This window comes from Leopardus geoffroyi, chromosome D3 (genome assembly GCF_018350155.1).
Source record: "Leopardus geoffroyi isolate Oge1 chromosome D3, O.geoffroyi_Oge1_pat1.0, whole genome shotgun sequence".
Lineage (NCBI taxonomy): Eukaryota > Metazoa > Chordata > Mammalia > Carnivora > Felidae > Leopardus > Leopardus geoffroyi.
Window position 1 is genome coordinate 21,770,093 of NC_059339.1, and position 16,572 is coordinate 21,786,664.

Genomic DNA, 16,572 nt, shown 5'->3' on the forward strand with positions numbered 1-16,572 from the left:
CCTGAAACTCATACAGTTATAGGTCAGTTTTATCTCAATAAAACTGGGGGACAAAAAAACTTTCTCCTTTTTACCTGAAATATGCCAACAAATAACTATTTCATAATGTGAATCAGCAAAATTAAAGTAATATAACATGAAACCTGACCTATAGTGGCAGTCTGCTCGAACACAGAGTTTCCACTCTCGCTGGAAAACCCACCACTCTTCTTTCCATTCTTCAAAGACCTTCCGTAGTATTCTCTGCTCATAGTAACACCTTTGGCAATGAACAAAAATCAGAGAAAAATCCATGATGATGTGGGAGCTGGTATTTGTTCCCAAATTAGTTTCATATTACTGTTACATTCTCATAGAAAAGCATGGCTCATTATTTGATAACACCAGAATAGAATAAAAACATATTTTCAGATCAAATATTTAGAAGTATTTAAACTAGGAAAAAAAAGTACTTAAACTAGGAAAAAAGCTAAAAATGTTATACTACAGATCTTACCAATTGAGGAGGTTAAAGTAAAATAAAAATCTGACTTTTCAAATACCATGAGTTGAAAATTATTCTTCATTTTTTTCTTCAGACTAAAAAAATGTTTTTATTATTATTATTTTTTTAATATTTATTTATTTTGGGGAGAGCACAACCAGGGGAGGGGCAAAGAGAGCAGGACAGAGGATCCAAAGCGGGCTCTGTCAGCAGCGAGCCCTATGTGGGGCTCAAACTCACAAACCACAAGATCATGACCTGAGCCAAAGTCAGATGCTCAACTGAGCCACCCAGGTGGCCCTAAAAAATATTTTTAAAGTAGTAACTACACTTCACATTTATGTATAGAGGAGATTAAAAGTTATAAAATAAGCAAATACTTAATGTTATTCCTAGTACTTAATAAGAACAGAGCATATTAGTTTCACTGAAATCTGTCCAGGAGAGTTATAAAAACAGCAGAAGATACGTATAGGCAATAAAGAGGGGACAAAGGTAGTAAGAAAGAAAACAAGAGCAATGGCAGATTGTGTTGATGCTAACAGGCACTGTGGAGGTGACTGATAATTCAAGAACTCTGTGCCTGTCAGTCACTTTGAATTCTTTTCATAGTTCTGCAGCTTATTAACATGTGCTTACTCCTCACCACTCACAGTTTTTAAAAAACTAGCTAGCAAAAATATTCATAGGGAAATTCACTTCGCTCTTGTTCATAATAAAAGAGGATAAAAGTCAACAAATGTCCCTCAAAGGGATGGATAGGTTAAATTCAACTAACTTCACCTAGTCATTTTTTGTGAAGTGGAGCTAAAGATACTGAAATGAGATGTTCCAGAGAAGTGGTTAGGTGAAAAAATAAAGCTACCTCATAGTATGTATGACACCATTTTCTGAAGTTAATTTTTTTCATGTTTATTTATTTTTGAGAGACAGCACGAACAAATGGGGGAGGGGCAGAGAGAGAAGGAGACAGAGGATCAGGAGCAGGCTCTGCGCTGACACCAGAGAGCCCAATGTGGGGCTTGAACTCACAAACCATGAGATCCTGATCCGAACCAAAATCGGACACTTAACCGACTGAGCCACTCAGGCACCTCTAAAGTTACATTTTTTTTTTGTATTTCCACTACTCCTATGTTAGAATGCATACAAATTTGTATATATTTACACATATATAATGTATGCACACACATACATATTTGTAGACATACATAAAAACATATACATCTATATGCATGTACTCTGCATACATAAAAATAATTATATTATACATATTAAAAGCCTGAAAACATCTCCACAATACCAAACTATTACCAGTGGTTTTCTCTCAGGAAGATTATAGAAGACTAGTGCTTCCTATTACATGTGTCTATAGTTAAAAAAAAATTTTTTTTAATGTTTATTTTGAGAGAGAGAAAGCATGACTGGGGGAAGGGCAGAGAAAGAATCCCAAGCTCACAGCACAAAGCCTGATGCAAGGCTTAGTCTCACAAACGGTGAGATTATGACCTGAGCTGAAATCAAGAGTCGATCACTTAACTGACTGAGCCACCCAGGTGCCCCTGAAGAATTTTTAAACAACAACTTTGATCACAATTTTTAAAAAATTTCATGGAAAAGAACCACTTCCATGTGCACATGTACTTCCTTCCATCATCTACTACTATCCATCAACCTCCTTCTCTTCCTAAACCCCACTAAAATAACAGGACATACATTTCAAAAGGTGTAAACTCACAAAGACAAAGAGAATAGGAGCAACAATGATAGATTAGAGGTGTCAACAAATTTTTTTTTTAATTTTTTTTTTTAAATGTTTATTCATTTCTGAGACAGAAAGAGACAGAGCATGAATGGGGGAGGGGCAGAGAGAGAGGGAGACACAGAATCGGAAGCAGGCTCCAGGCTCTGAGCCATCAGCCCAGAGCCCGACACGGGGCTCGAACCCACGAACCGTGAGATCGTGACCTGAGCCGACGTCGGACGCTCAACTGACTGAGCCACCCAGGCGCCCCAAGATGTCAACAAATTTTAAATGATAGTGCAGGCAACTGAATCAACATATCAGAGAACTGAATCAACATATCATACCATATCAGAGAAAGCCAAGAGAGTACTAAGTATCTTGTCCTGTGGGAGTCAAGAAGCAACCAGCTGGTGGCACAGACCTCAGAGAGGCATGGGAACATGAGGCATCAGGAATGAGGGAGCCCTGGGTGGAGATGAAAACACAGGATTGTTTGCAAGCCTGGGCATAAGCAGCAATTAGGCCCCTGCATCCTTTTATTCACCCAAGCAGAGACTTGGGTTTATCTCTGGAGAAGCTCAACAAAGGAACACTGGACTGCAGAATATCAGCAGAGATCTGGAGAGGGTCTTAAATGGAGAGTCCACATACTCAACAGTGAGATCCACATTCCAAGTGTATAATCACTACCACCCACCTCCAAGCCACTCCAGCCCAGAAAGAATTTGGAGGATTCCTCTCCTCTGGGGAACATGATCAACCACCTAACAGAAAAGGCTTCTGGATAGTGACAGCTGAAGGTTCCTCAGTGAAACTGTCCAGTCTCTACCTCAAAAGCCTAAAGTGAAGCCTTCAGTTTATAAGTCCTTATGCATACTTAGAAAGGATTCCAAAATTAGCATTTTAGTGCCTACCTCTTAAATATGAACAGTCAATGAAAGGACGTTTTGATATTTGAGGAAAGGCTCCAATATGAGACAATGACCAAAAGCACAGAGAAAAAAAGGGCTCAGAAGAAACAGCAATAAAAGCAAAAATCCTAAAAACAAATAGCTACATTAACTTCAAAAGATTATGAACCTACAGGATGCTATTTCTTAAAAAAAAAGGAATATTCAGAGAACAAAAAAGAGATGTTGGGAATTCTAAATATGACAGCAGAAATTTTTAAAAAATCCATAGATAGATAACAAAAAAGTCAATTGGCTTTACAGGCCACCATAAGGACTATGGCTTTTACTCTCGGCCAGAAGGGAAGCCATCTGAGCAGAGGAGGGACATGAATTGATTTACTCAGAATACCAGTCGTGAAAAGACTGACTGGGGCTAGGGCTGGAAATAGGAGACCAGTGAAGTTACTGCAGTCATTCAGGGGGACACATGATGATGGCTTGGACCAGGGTGGTACTGGAAGTGCTGAAGAGAGGTGGAGTCTGAATGTATCTTGAAAGTTATGTCAACACAATTTGGGCATTTAGCATTGTAAACTGGGGTATGAGAGAGAGATGTCAAAGGTGACTCCCGGGTTTCTGACCCAAGTCCCTGGAAATATGGGAGTTTCCATTAACGGAGAGGGAGAAGGCTCAGCAGAGAGGTTTGTGGGGATGCTCTAGATTGCAGGTTTGGACATAGTTAAGTTGTGACATCTATTAGACACACAGTGGAATTGTCACATACATAGCATCTGGACAAGAGAGAGGTCTGGGCGGGGTGTATATATTTGGGAATCATCCTGAGAGTTGATGAGATTATCATGATTGTGAGGTACACAGAAGCAGCACAAAGATGTGGCACTGGGTATTTAGGTGAGGAGGAATCCACAAAAGAAAGATGGAGCAGTCAAAGAGGGAAAAGGGAAACCATGAGAGGATGGTAACCTGGAAGGTGCAAGAAGAAAGGGCTTCTCAGAGAAGGGAATGACAGACTGTCTTGCTTCCTGGTAGGCCAAGTAAGAGGAAGTTTCAGAATTTACCACTAATTTTGGCAAATGCAATGACCTTAACAAATACAGTTTTGGTGGAGGAGTAGAATCTAAAGCCTAGTGGGATAGATTTAAGGGTAGATTACAAGACATGTTGGACACACCGAGTCTGGCCAGGGGAGTTGATGTAAAGGGGAGCAAAGATACAGAGTGCTAGCTGCAGGAGGACCTACAGCCAAAGAGATTTTATTTTTTTTCAGGATAAGAGAAATAAAGGGTATTATATGCTGGTGCAAATGATCCAGTAGAGAGCAAAACATTGATAATGCAGAAAAGAGAAAAAAAAATTGCTACGGTGATGGCCTTGAGTAGGCACAAAGGCAACCAAATGCAGAAGCCAAAAATTTTGCCGCAGATGAGAGCAAGGACGGGTCACTGGCCTAACAGTAGGGAAAGCAAGTTGCATGGTGATAGATGCTCGCAGTGAGTGGGTGGATGTGGTGGAGGGAGCTTGTGCAAGTCTCTTCTGTTGTTTCTATCAAGAAAATAGGAAGCAAGGCCATTAGCTAAGAATGAGAAAGAAATATTGATGAATTAAATATTGTAAATAAAAATAAATAAATACTATAGGGGCGCAGGGGTGGCTCAGTTGGTTAAGTGTCCAACTCGGTTTTGGCTCAGGTCATGATCTCACAGTTTGTGACTTCAAGCCCTGTGTTGGGCTCTGCACTGACACTGCAGTGCCTGCTTGAGATTCTCTCTCTCTCCCTCTCTCTCTGCTCCTCACCCACTTGTTCTCTCTCAAAATAAATAAATAAACTTAGAAAATAAATAAATACTATAAATAGACAAGAGCATTTTATCTACTTCCCAAGTTAGCCAAAATTTTTTATTTAGATCTCCTCTTCAGAAAAATAGCTAACTACCTCATATTTATGACTACCTTATAAATGGACATATACTGCATTATTTTCACCCTACTAATTCAATGATTATTTTGATTCAGTTTATTAATGATAAAACAATGCCAGTTTATAAAAGTTAAAAAAATTTCCAAGAATATAAAGGCATTATTCTGCATTTTCTGGTATGAAATAATTCTCTAATATTCCTAAAAGTGAGGAATAAATAACAAAAAAGTAAAGATCAGTATGTAAAATTTTTCTTGTTTGGAAAAAGACCAAAACAATAACAAAAAAAGCAAAGATCAGTATGTAAAATTTTCCCCCAAATAACAACCCACTTGATTTAAAGAGAGATTACAACTTGAAAAAAAAAAAAAAAAAAACAAAACATCACAAATTTCTAAGTCAATGGAAACACAGTATCAGAATACTAACTCTGATAGATGCTTAGACAACAAATAGCATTCTCACTCTCTCTTTTTACAATTTGAGAAGGCCCAGAGCCATAACTTATCCTAGACCAAACAATTACCTAGGATCTGGGCTAGGACCAAAACTTGGGTCTCCCCAATTCCAGTCCAGTATTCTTTCCTCCATACCCTTACTATTCAAGAGCAAAGAAAGTAAAGAGTATAATAATGTGATCATTTCAAAGCAGTATGGCCAACATCTGTCACTGGCTAACCCAACATCCAGAGTCAAGCCTTTGCTTCCTCACAGGCATCCAACTGCAGAGGCTGGAAAGGTTTCTTTCCCAGCCTGCTTTGCAGCAAAAGGTAGCCAGCTTTTTTGCTGGCCAATGAGGCAGAAGCAGAATGCAGCTGAGGGCTTACAGGAAAGTTTCGTTTTCCTGCGTAAGAGACAGATCTAGCTGACACCACCCTTCCCTTACTCCTTCCTGTGTAAAATAGAACACTCATTTTGCAACTATGCAGTGTCATCTCTGAGAACAAAGGGGCAATATATTAAGAATGGTGAACTTGAAAGGTACTAAAAGCCTGAGTCTCTGATGGCATCACTGAACAGCTAAACCAACACCATCCTCCAGACTGCTTATGAGAAAAAGCAAATCCCAATTTGTTAAAGCTATTGCCAGAGTTTCTCTTATTTAGAATCAAATACATTTCTTTTTTTTAATGTTTATTTTTTTGAGAGAGAGAGGGAGAGACAGTGTGAGTAGAGGGAGCGGCAGAGAGAGAGGGAGACACAGAATCTGAAGTAGGGTCCACGCTCTTAGCTGTCAGCACAGAGCCCAACTCCAGGATCAAATTCTCAACCTGCGAGATCATGACCTGAGCCGAAGTCCGATGTTTAACAGACTGAGCCACCCAGGTGCCCTAAATGCATTTCTAACTGATATCATCAGCATTTCCCAAGTATTTGGAATATAAATGAGTATTACTTGAAAAAAAAGGTTTCCAGTTAAATATGGGTCAAATATTAAGTAAAGTAAAATTACGTAGGAAAAGAATTTGGTGAAGATAGTAGAGGGCGCAACATAGTTTTCCTGTCTCTGAATCCCTGTAAAACACACATGGCAACCACGTAGCAAAACCAAAAATTCATGTATCAGTTACAACAAAACCAGGTGACAAGGTATCGCCATAAATCCAAAATGCAAGCAGACAGGGACACACCATCCACAGTCAAAAGACCTGCATAGTATTAATATTTCTACAGGAGGAAGAAAGAACAATGAGGGTGGCACCTAAGGAGCTGGAGAATGGGAAAACCTCCAAACACCAATAAGCAGTCACTGCAAAGTGCAGAGGCCCAATTTGAGACGAGCAGCTGAACCTGAGAGGAACTCTGTCCCCTCAGTTACCACGGCTCATGTAGAAAGAACCGAAACAGCTGGAGCAGTCCAGTGCCTATAGTCTCAGACCCAACATGCCAGGCTCCCTTTTAGGACAGAGCTTCATACTGAGAAAAAGCTGCGGGGAGTAGAATAGAAATTGAGGAGAGGGACAATCGAGAAGAGGAAAGAGAGGATCAGACCAAGTATTTTAGGAGAACAGAACCAGGATATCCTATAGAGCAAGACAGCATGATTTTTTTTAATACTACAAATGAGACAGCTCTGTGAAATCAGGGAAGTTAGGGGCGCCTGGGTGGCGCAGTCGGTTAAGCGTCCGACTTCAGCCAGGTCACGATCTCGCGGTCCGTGAGTTCGAGCCCCGCGTCAGGCTCTGGGCTGATGGCTCGGAGCCTGTAGCCTGTTTCCGATTCTGTGTCTCCCTCTCTCTCTGCCCGTCCCCCATTCATGCTCTGTGTCTCTCTGTCCCAAAAAAAAATAAATAAACGTTGAAAAAAAAAAAGAAATCAGGGAAGTTAACTGACCTTGCCTCGCTCTAAAAGTTCAGAGAGATTAATTCCACATAAAAAGCAACGGGGGGGGGGGGGGGGGGCGCCTGGGTGGCTCAGTCGGTTAAGCGGCCGACTTCGGCTCAGGTCATGATCTTGCGGTCCGTGAGTTCGAGCCCCGCATCGGGCTCTGTGCTGACAGCTCAGAGCCTGGAGCCTGTTTCAGATTCTGTGTCTCCCTCTCTCTGACCCTCCCCCATTAATGCTCTGTCTCTCTGTGTCTCAAAAATAAATAAACGTTAAAAAAAAATTTTTTTTAATAAAAAAAGCAACAAGGGCTCCTGGGTGGCTCAGTCAGTTAAGCGTCCGACTCTTGGTTTCAAGCCCTGCACCAGGCTCTGCACTCATTGTGCTGAGCCTGCTTCTGATTCTCTGTCTCCCCTTTCTGGCCCTCTCCCACTCTCATGCTCTCTCTCTCTCTCTCTCTCTCGCTCTCTCTCACTCTCTTGGTCTCAAAAATAAACATTAAAAAATAAGAAAAATAAAAAGAACAACAAAGTATCTGAGGTCAAATCTCATGCAAGTGATTGTAAGAGAAAGGAAAAGGAGAATAACATGACTTTGGACAAAGAAAGTATGCCAGGAAGATGTGTACATAAAGCAAAGCAAAAAACCAAAACCCTGTGACCTATTATGTCAGCATGAGCTAAGACTTTAAGAAAATGAATCCCTACATAAGCATATCATATTAAAACTTTGAAAAATAAGATAATGAATCTTCAAAACAGCAATAATTAGACTAACAACTTACAAATGGAAGCCATAAGACAATGAAATATCTTCAAAATGCTGGAGGGAAAACTGGCAACCTAGATTTCTCTATGGAGTGAAATATCCTTCAAAAATGGAAGTGAAATAAAAAAAGTGAAAAAAAAAAAAAAAGATTTCAGAGAACACCCACAGGCCAAATTTGCTTAAAGGAGTTTGAATCAAAAAATTTGGATGACGTTTCATATTAGTAAAGTGACAATGTCAGAAAAATGAAACGAAAGGTTGTAATAAGGGAATAATAGAGAGGTTAAGAACCCACAACATTCCAGTTTTTTTTTAAAAAATGCTTACATCTCAACGGCTGCCAATTCTTCCTCTGAAATATACCATACACTGGCCCCTTCTCTCCAACCCCACTACCTCTTGCATGTGTCCCTGATGCTGGTGGCTCCCCCTAGCAATCCATTCTGGGTACTGCAGTTAAAGCAATTTTAACCAAAACCTATAGCAGGGGGCAGTGGCCCATACAGAGGGAAGGTGCAGCACAGAGACATTCTCTTGACTAAAATTTCACTCCCCTTGCCAATGCAACTTTTCCCCCAGGTCCTGTCCTAGATCATGTCAATGTGGTCAGTCTCAATAGTGTCCTGAAGGAACTTGCTTATTTCTGGGCAAATACTCAGAATACCTTTTCACAGAGGGTCTTAGCTATCTTGGTTTATTTCCGATTGCTTCACACATGCATTCAAACTACTCTCTGCTAGGTCACCATTATATCAGATGCCTGCTGGACACTGGAGGGCAGCAGGAGAAGAATGTAACATATGCCATAACAAAGGTTACACATGAGCTTAATATAAAATAAAACCTAGAACAAACTCAGAGAAGTTTGGTGTTCTGAGCTAATACTACCTGGCTTTAGAGGGAAATACTCTTCCAAAAGTTACTCGAATCCACAAATATAAGAACTTTCTGGCCACGCATCTGAAAGAAGCAAAGAAAGGATATACACATTTTAAAACTCCATTTGACTTATGTTATCAACTTTCTGGAAAGCAGAAGGAAACTAAGGTCCCAGGGGGAGAGATGCTAGCATGAGTCAAAAGGTGAATCATAGCTGATCTTGTAGCAAATAGAGCATAGGATGGGACAGACTTATAAAACCAAGATCAAGCAGTTTTTTTAAGTAGTCTCTCCCTCCACTGTGGGGCTCGAATTCACAACGCTGAGATCAAGAGTTGCATGCTCTAACTACTGAGCCAGCCAGGCACCCCAAGCAGATTATTTTCAAAAAATATTTTCAATACAAAGTATTTTGTCAATGAAACTTCAGAGTTGAGGAAAAGGAAGTACATGATAATACTTTTATTCGTGTTCTTCTTATTGCCTAAAATACCTAGCAAATGCCCACTTACCTATCAAGGCTCATCTTCAATGCTTGCTCCTATGTGAAGCCTTCCTGGACCTTCCCCAAACCAAACATAGTGAATAGCTTTACACCCTCAAAACTCTGTTTCAACCCTTAGTATAATGTAAAGTTATGACACCAAATCACAGTAATGGGCTCACAGGGTGCCTGTTGTTGGCTCTGGACTGTGAGCCCCTGAGAGCAGGGACCATGTCTTATAGCATCCCAAGTACCCAGCACAGTGCCTGGTATACACAAAAAAAGTTGGCTTGTCTTGGCCAGTTAGTCTTCAGGTTTGGCTTGGAACACTCTTTTTCCTTCCTCCCTTTATCCAGCTTATTCTTACATTATCCTTTAGGACTTGACTTAAACCCCACTTCCTCTGGGAAGTTCCTGCTGGCTACACCAGTGGAACTGTTATAACCACGTGGCCCACAGTGCCACATCCTCTTATGGCACTTATCATGCTTTGTTGTGACTTGTTTAACAGTCTGTCAAGCCCACATGATTTTTTTTTTTTTAATTTTTTTTTTTCAATGTTTATTTATTTTTGGGACAGAGAGAGACAGAGCATGAACGGGGTAGGGGCAGAGAGAGAGGGAGACACAGAATCGGAAACAGGCTCCAGGCTCTGAGCCAACAGCCCAGAGCCTGACGCGGTAGCCCACATGATTTTAAGCTTTCATGAGGTCATGGACCAGGAATGTCTTATTCATCTTGTATGCTCAGCATCTAGCCCACCACCTGGCTAAATAGGTACCTGACAAATCTTTTTTGTAGTTTTATGGTTTTATTAGCCCAAATATGATGTGCACATAAGTTGTCTATTCATTTTTTTCGCCGTGCAGCCTGGCATTGGGATTGGTGACTCTGAGGGCCAGCTGGGCTGCTCTTTCCACAACGGCTTTGCAGTTCTTGGAGAAGACACTGTGAGCAATTTCTGCACAGTAAGATTTACTGTACATCAGCAGCACTTCAAGCTCCTTGACACTGTGGATTAGGAACTTCTGGGAGCCACTGGGCAGCATGTGCTTTGTTTTCTTGTTGCTTTTGTAACCAATTCTGGGCATCAAGATCTGGCCCTTGAATCTCCTGCACACTCTATTGTCAATGACTCTAGGTTTCTGCCAGTTGCACTTAATTTTGACATACTGGTCTAACTGGTGCCAAATAAAACTTCTTGGTCCTCTTTTTAATGACCTTGGGCTTCACCAGAGGTCCGAGGGCAGCTATGATGCCAACAGGAAATGGCTGTCACAGGCAGCGCCAAGGAAGAGAAGGCCTGATAAATTTTTGTTAAATGAATAAATGAATGCCTTTGGTAGACCTAATCAAGAGTAGTGGAAAACACTAATTTCTCTCAGACTATGTTTAGACTTTTTCTGGAGACTCCTTATAGCTTAACACATTGTGGGGCCCAACTAGAGAATGTGAATGAAAACACAGAATGACAGATTTTAAGTCTGCAGATTCCTAAATGTCCTTTTCTTCTGAACATTCTGCCACAAACAGCAGGCATCAAAGTCCCCACCTAAATAACTGAGATATGAAAAGAAGAATCATTCCCTCATTTTAACCAAGAAGGGAGAACAATGGAAACATCATTGCAGGCAGATGACCACTCAGCAAGCTCACCTGATGCGCAATTCTCGTAACTGGTTCCTTCGGGTCCAACCATGTGAGGCATGATACTGCACTGGATGACCAGCACTAGGTAGCTCTCTCTGGATCCCAGAGAAGGCAGACGACTTCTTGTTGGCCAGTATCTTTGGAGGATAAGGTTTCTTAACTGCACCATCCCTAAAAGACCTTAAATTTGAGGAGTAACGGGGAAAAGGGAGAATCAAATTATCTCTGTATGTGATGCAAATCTCTTTTAATGCACAAGTGAAATTAAATAGATAAGCTCAATGAGACAGACTGATAAATATGGACAATAAGTAGCCTAGTCTCAGATAGAAATACCTGCCATTCACAATGGTGTGTCAAACATCCCCAAGGCTACCCTAGGTTCAGTGATGATTAGAAAGAAGGACTCAGAGGGGGAACCTGAGTGGCTCAGTCAGTTAAGCGTCCGACTTCGGTCATGATCTCTCAGTTTGTGAATTCGAGCCCCGCATTGGGCTCTGTGCTGACAGCTCAGAGCCTGGAGCTTACTTTGGATTCTGTCTCCCTCTCTCTCTCTCTGGCTTCCCCCCATCACGCTCTGTCTCTCTCCTTCAAAAATTAACAAACATTAAAAAAAAAAGGACTCGGTACTTGCATATAGTTATACTCATAGCTATGATTTATTACAGCAAGAGGACACAAAGCAAAATTAGAAAAGAGAAAAGGGGAATGGGGCAAAGGCTGCTAGAAATCAAATGCATGCTTCCAAGAGTCCTCTGCCAGGGTAGTCACATAGGATATCCTTAATTCCCCCAGCATCGAATTGTGTGAACATGTGTGAAGTATTGTCTATCAGGGAAGCTTTTTAGAGACTCAATGCCCTAAGTTTTTACTGGGTGCTGGTCCTACAGGCACCCTCTACCAATCACATACCAAAATTCTAGACTCCTAGAAGGAGAGCAGGTATTCAGCATATACCACATTGTTTGCACAAACAGTTCAGGCACAGTTAACTATCCTTATCAGTTGGGGATTGGTGAGAATCCTCTTCAAATCTAAGTTTCTAGACATGTCAGGGGCCAACCTTGTAAGCAGGACATTCTTTTCTCTTTTCTTTTTTTTTTAAATATTTATATTGTTTGGAGAGAGAAAGAGCACAGAGAGAGGGAGACAGTGGATCTGAAGTGGGCTCCACACTGACAGCAGGGAGCCTGATGTGAGACTTAAACTCCTGAACCGCAAGATCATAACCCGAAGAGAAGTCAGATCCTCAACTGACTGAGTCACCCAGGCTCCCCTCTTTTATCTTATGTTTTTTTTTAATATAGGACTTGAACTCACAATCCTGAGATCATGACCCGAGCTGAGATCAAGAGTCAGACGCTTAACTGACTGAGCCACCCAGGTACCCCTGCAAGCAGGACTTTCTAAGAATAGCAGTCTCCAGCCTGCAATGTTAATTCTTTTTTGCATAGATAGAAAACAAAAATAGAGAAGGTCAAAAAGAAAAGTTAGTTCTTTAAAAACACTAATAAAATTGACAAATAGTCAATTAAACTGGTCAAGAAGAGAGAGAAAAAGCCAAATAAATCAATATTAGGGGGAAAAAGGAAACATCATTACAGATCCTAAGAATATACTTGTAAACAACTTGATACAAATAATATGAAGATGCAGGTAAAATGGATAGACAGCTAAAAAAAAAAAAAGTTATCAAAACCACACAAGAAGTATAAAATATGAACAGTCCAATAACCATTAGCAACAATAAACAGTAATAAAAACCTTCCCACAAAGAAAACTCTAGGCCTACATGATTTGTTGTCAAAATTTAAGGAAAAATTCACGCCAATCTCATATAAACTACTCTGAGAACTCTTTTTTAAAAAAGGAACACTAGGGGCGCCTGGGTGGCGCAGTCGGTTAAGCGTCCGACTTCAGCCAGGTCACGATCTCCCAGTCCGTGAGTTCGAGCCCCGCGTCGGGCTCTGGGCTGATGGCTCAGAGCCTGGAGCCTGTTTCCGATTCTGTGTCTCCCTCTCTCTCTGCCCCTCCCCCGTTCATGCTCTGTCTCTCTCTGTCCCAAAAATAAATAAACGTTGAAAAAAAATGAAAAAAAAAAAATGAAAAAAAAGGAACACTACCCACCCAAAATCTATATAAAATTAGGTGGTTTTAGGAGACTAGCCATAACCTTAACACAAAACCTAACAAGGACATTTGAATAAAGAAAAATTTATATCAATCTCATTAATGAATATATACATAAAAATCTAAACAAAATAGCAGCCAACTTAAGTCAGCAACATAGAAAAAGGATAATATAATATGAGAGAGGATTAATTCCAGAAAGAGAGAAGGTTAATTAATATTAGAAAATTCAGCCATGAAGGGGAGCCTGGCTGGCTCAGTGGGTGGAGAGTGCAACTCTTGCTCTCAGGGTTGTGAGGTCAAGCCCCACACTGGGTGTGGAGACTGCTTAAAAATAAAACCTTAAAAAAAAGAAAAGAAAAGAAAAATCAACCATTAAGATAATCATATAGGGGACAGTCATATAGGGTGGCTCAGTTGGTTAAGCATCCATCTCTTGGTTTCAGCTCAGGTCATGATCTCATGGCTCATGGTTCATGAGTTTGAGTCCTGTGTCAGTCTCTTTGGTGACAGCACATAGCCTGTTTGGGATCTCCCTCTCTCTCTGCCCCTCCACTGCTTGCACACATACTCTCCCTCTCAAAATAAACATTAAATAAACATTAAATAAAGATTTAAAAAAGAAAAGACAATCATATAGTCATTTCAATAGATGCAGAAAACAGAGTTGACTAAAAAATTTTCAATATCCATTCATGACAAAAATCTTACACTAGCCTTAATCTACTAAGGGCTATCTAAGAAAAACTTATGCAGATACCATACTTAAGGTGAAACATTGACAGCTTTCCCCTGGAGATTATGAATATGACAAGTAAGACCAATACCATTTCTGTACAACATTGTACTGGAGGTCCTGGCTGGTAGACTAAGGCACAAAAGAGAAACTATAGTCATAAAGATTAGAGAGGGGGCAATAGAGTGTCATTTTGCATATGACATGATTATGCATGTAGAAAACCCCAAAAAACCTACAGGTATATTACTAAAATTTATAAGAATCTATCAAGACTATTTGATACAAAGTCAATATCAAAAATGTATATACAGTCGATTCTTGTTACTTGCAGTATTCTATCAAGTCACCTCAAATGCTCTGTGACATGGGTCAGAAGAATCAATATTGTTAAAATATCTTTACTACCCAAAGCCATCTACAGATTCAACGCAATCCTTATGAAAATTCCAGTGGCATTTTTCACAGAAATAGAACAAATAATCCTAAAATGTGTATGGAACCAAGAAAGACCTTGTAGTCAAAGCAATCCTGAGAAAAAAGAACAAAGCTGGAGGCCCCCTGGTCCCTGATTTCAAACTATATTACAAACCTATAGTTATCAAAACAGTATGGCATTGGCATAAAAACAGACATACAGAACAATGAAACAGAATAGAGAGCCCAGAAATAAACTCATGCATATATAGTCAATTAATTTATGACAAAGGAACCAAGAATATATACAGTGGAGGAAAGTTTCTTTAATAAATGATGTTGGGAAAACTGGACAGCTACATGCAAAAGAATAAAGCTGGACTACTATCTTACACCATACACAAAAATTTACTCAAAATGAATTAAAGACGTGAACATAAGACATGGAACTATAAAACTCCTAGAAGAAAACATAAATGGTAAGCTCCTTGACACTGGTCTCAGTACTGATTTTTTTGGATTTGACACCAAAAGCAAAAGCAACAAAAGCAAAAATCAACACATGGGACTACATCAAACTAAAAACCTTCTGCACAGCAACTGAAATAATCAAAATGCAAAAACAATCTACTGAATGAAAAAAAATATTTGCAAATCATATGTCTGATAAGGGGTTAATACCCAAAGTATATAAAGAACTCCTACAACTCAACAGCAAAAAATAAAAATAAAAAAACAAAACAATCCAATTTACAAATGGGCAGATGTGGGGAAACAGGTTCAAGAATTCCTTATACTTACATAAATGAGTTAAAAAAGCTTAAGGCTGAAAGTCGCCACCACAGGGTGAAAGTGCCCAAGGTTAGTTAGCATGATATTACAATGGGATCACAAGTAACTCGTTATAGTAAACTACTTTCCATCTGGCACCAATACACTATTGTGCTCTGATCACAAATGCCACTTGCCACCCAGGCCTTGCTTTTTACACACACAAGTTAATGATTACTACCTATTTTCTTCACGTCACCACATGTGTAAGATCATGAGAGCTCAATAAATACAGAGACAAAATCCCATTCGGGGCTCTTGTCTCCTCTCAGACATTAGCCTTTCTCTTATTCAATTCTGCATCCACTCTCTTGCTGGACAAGAGAGAACTCCAGACTCATAGTTTACAACAGGCAGAGAATCTCAATAGACATGTGTCCAAAGAAGACATACAAATGGTGGACAGGTACATGAAAAGATGCTCAACATACCTAATCATCAGGGTAATGCACATCAAAACCACAATGAGTGGTGCCTGGGTGGCTCAGTATGTTAAGTGATTGACTCTCAGTTTCATCTCAGCTCATGATCTCATAGTTGTGAAACTGAGACCCACATTGGGCTCTGCACTGAGTGCAGAGCCTGCTCTCAGTGCAGAGCCTTCTTAGGACTCTCCCTCTCTTTTGCCCTTCCCTTGCACTCGTGCACACTTTCTCTCTCTCTCTCTAAATAAATAAACTTTTTAAAAACCCACAATGAGATACCACCTCACACTTGTGAGACAGCTGTATCAAAAATATAAGAAATAATAACCGTTGGTGAGGATGTGGAGAAAACAACACCCTTGTACACTATTGGTGGAAATGCAAACTCCAGGAGCCACTGCGGAACACAATATGGAAGTTCCTCAAAAAATTTAAGATAGACTGCTCCTGACTCATCGCTGTTTGTCTTATTGAGGAACAAGTTGTTCAGGAAGCCATGATGCAGCCATGGCTTCTAAAGACACCAGGAAGACACCCATGGAACAAGAGGTGGCAATTCTCCAAATTAGAATTACTATAACCAGCCACAATGTAAAATCTTTGGAGAAGGTATGTGCTGACTTGATCAGAGGCACAAAAGAAAAGTGAAAGGACCAGTTTGGATGCCTACCAAGACTCTCAGAATCATTACAAGAGAAACTCCTTGTGGTGACGGTTCTAAGACTTGAGATCGTTTTCATATGAGGATCCATAAGCGACTCACTGATTTGCACAATCCTTCTGAGATTTTTAAACAGATTACTTCCATCAGTATTGAGCCAGGAATTGAGGTTGACATCACCATTACAGATGCTTAAATCAACC

General features: G+C 40.2%; 1 protein-coding gene and 1 pseudogene across 25 annotated transcripts in view; both read right to left on the reverse strand.

The window, feature by feature from the left end:
• The window catches only part of SFI1 (SFI1 centrin binding protein), a 105,550-nt gene that overhangs the window by 69,472 nt on the left and 19,506 nt on the right, over positions 1–16,572 (reverse strand). For 12 of the 25 annotated variants that reach the window (XM_045457338.1, XM_045457340.1, XM_045457339.1 and 9 more), the window contains 3 exons: positions 11,176–11,349; positions 9,045–9,116; positions 149–259 (listed from right to left, as the gene is read on the reverse strand). In XM_045457338.1, the coding sequence (XP_045313294.1) occupies positions 149–259; positions 9,045–9,116; positions 11,176–11,349 (357 nt within the window). Of the gene's footprint in view, positions 1–148; positions 260–8,172; positions 8,278–9,044; positions 9,117–11,175; positions 11,350–16,572 lie in introns of those variants that run through there. The other 13 variants (XM_045457352.1, XM_045457351.1, XM_045457354.1 and 10 more) reach the window with 7 other exon arrangements.
• LOC123588342 lies at positions 10,311–11,059 on the reverse strand (annotated as a pseudogene).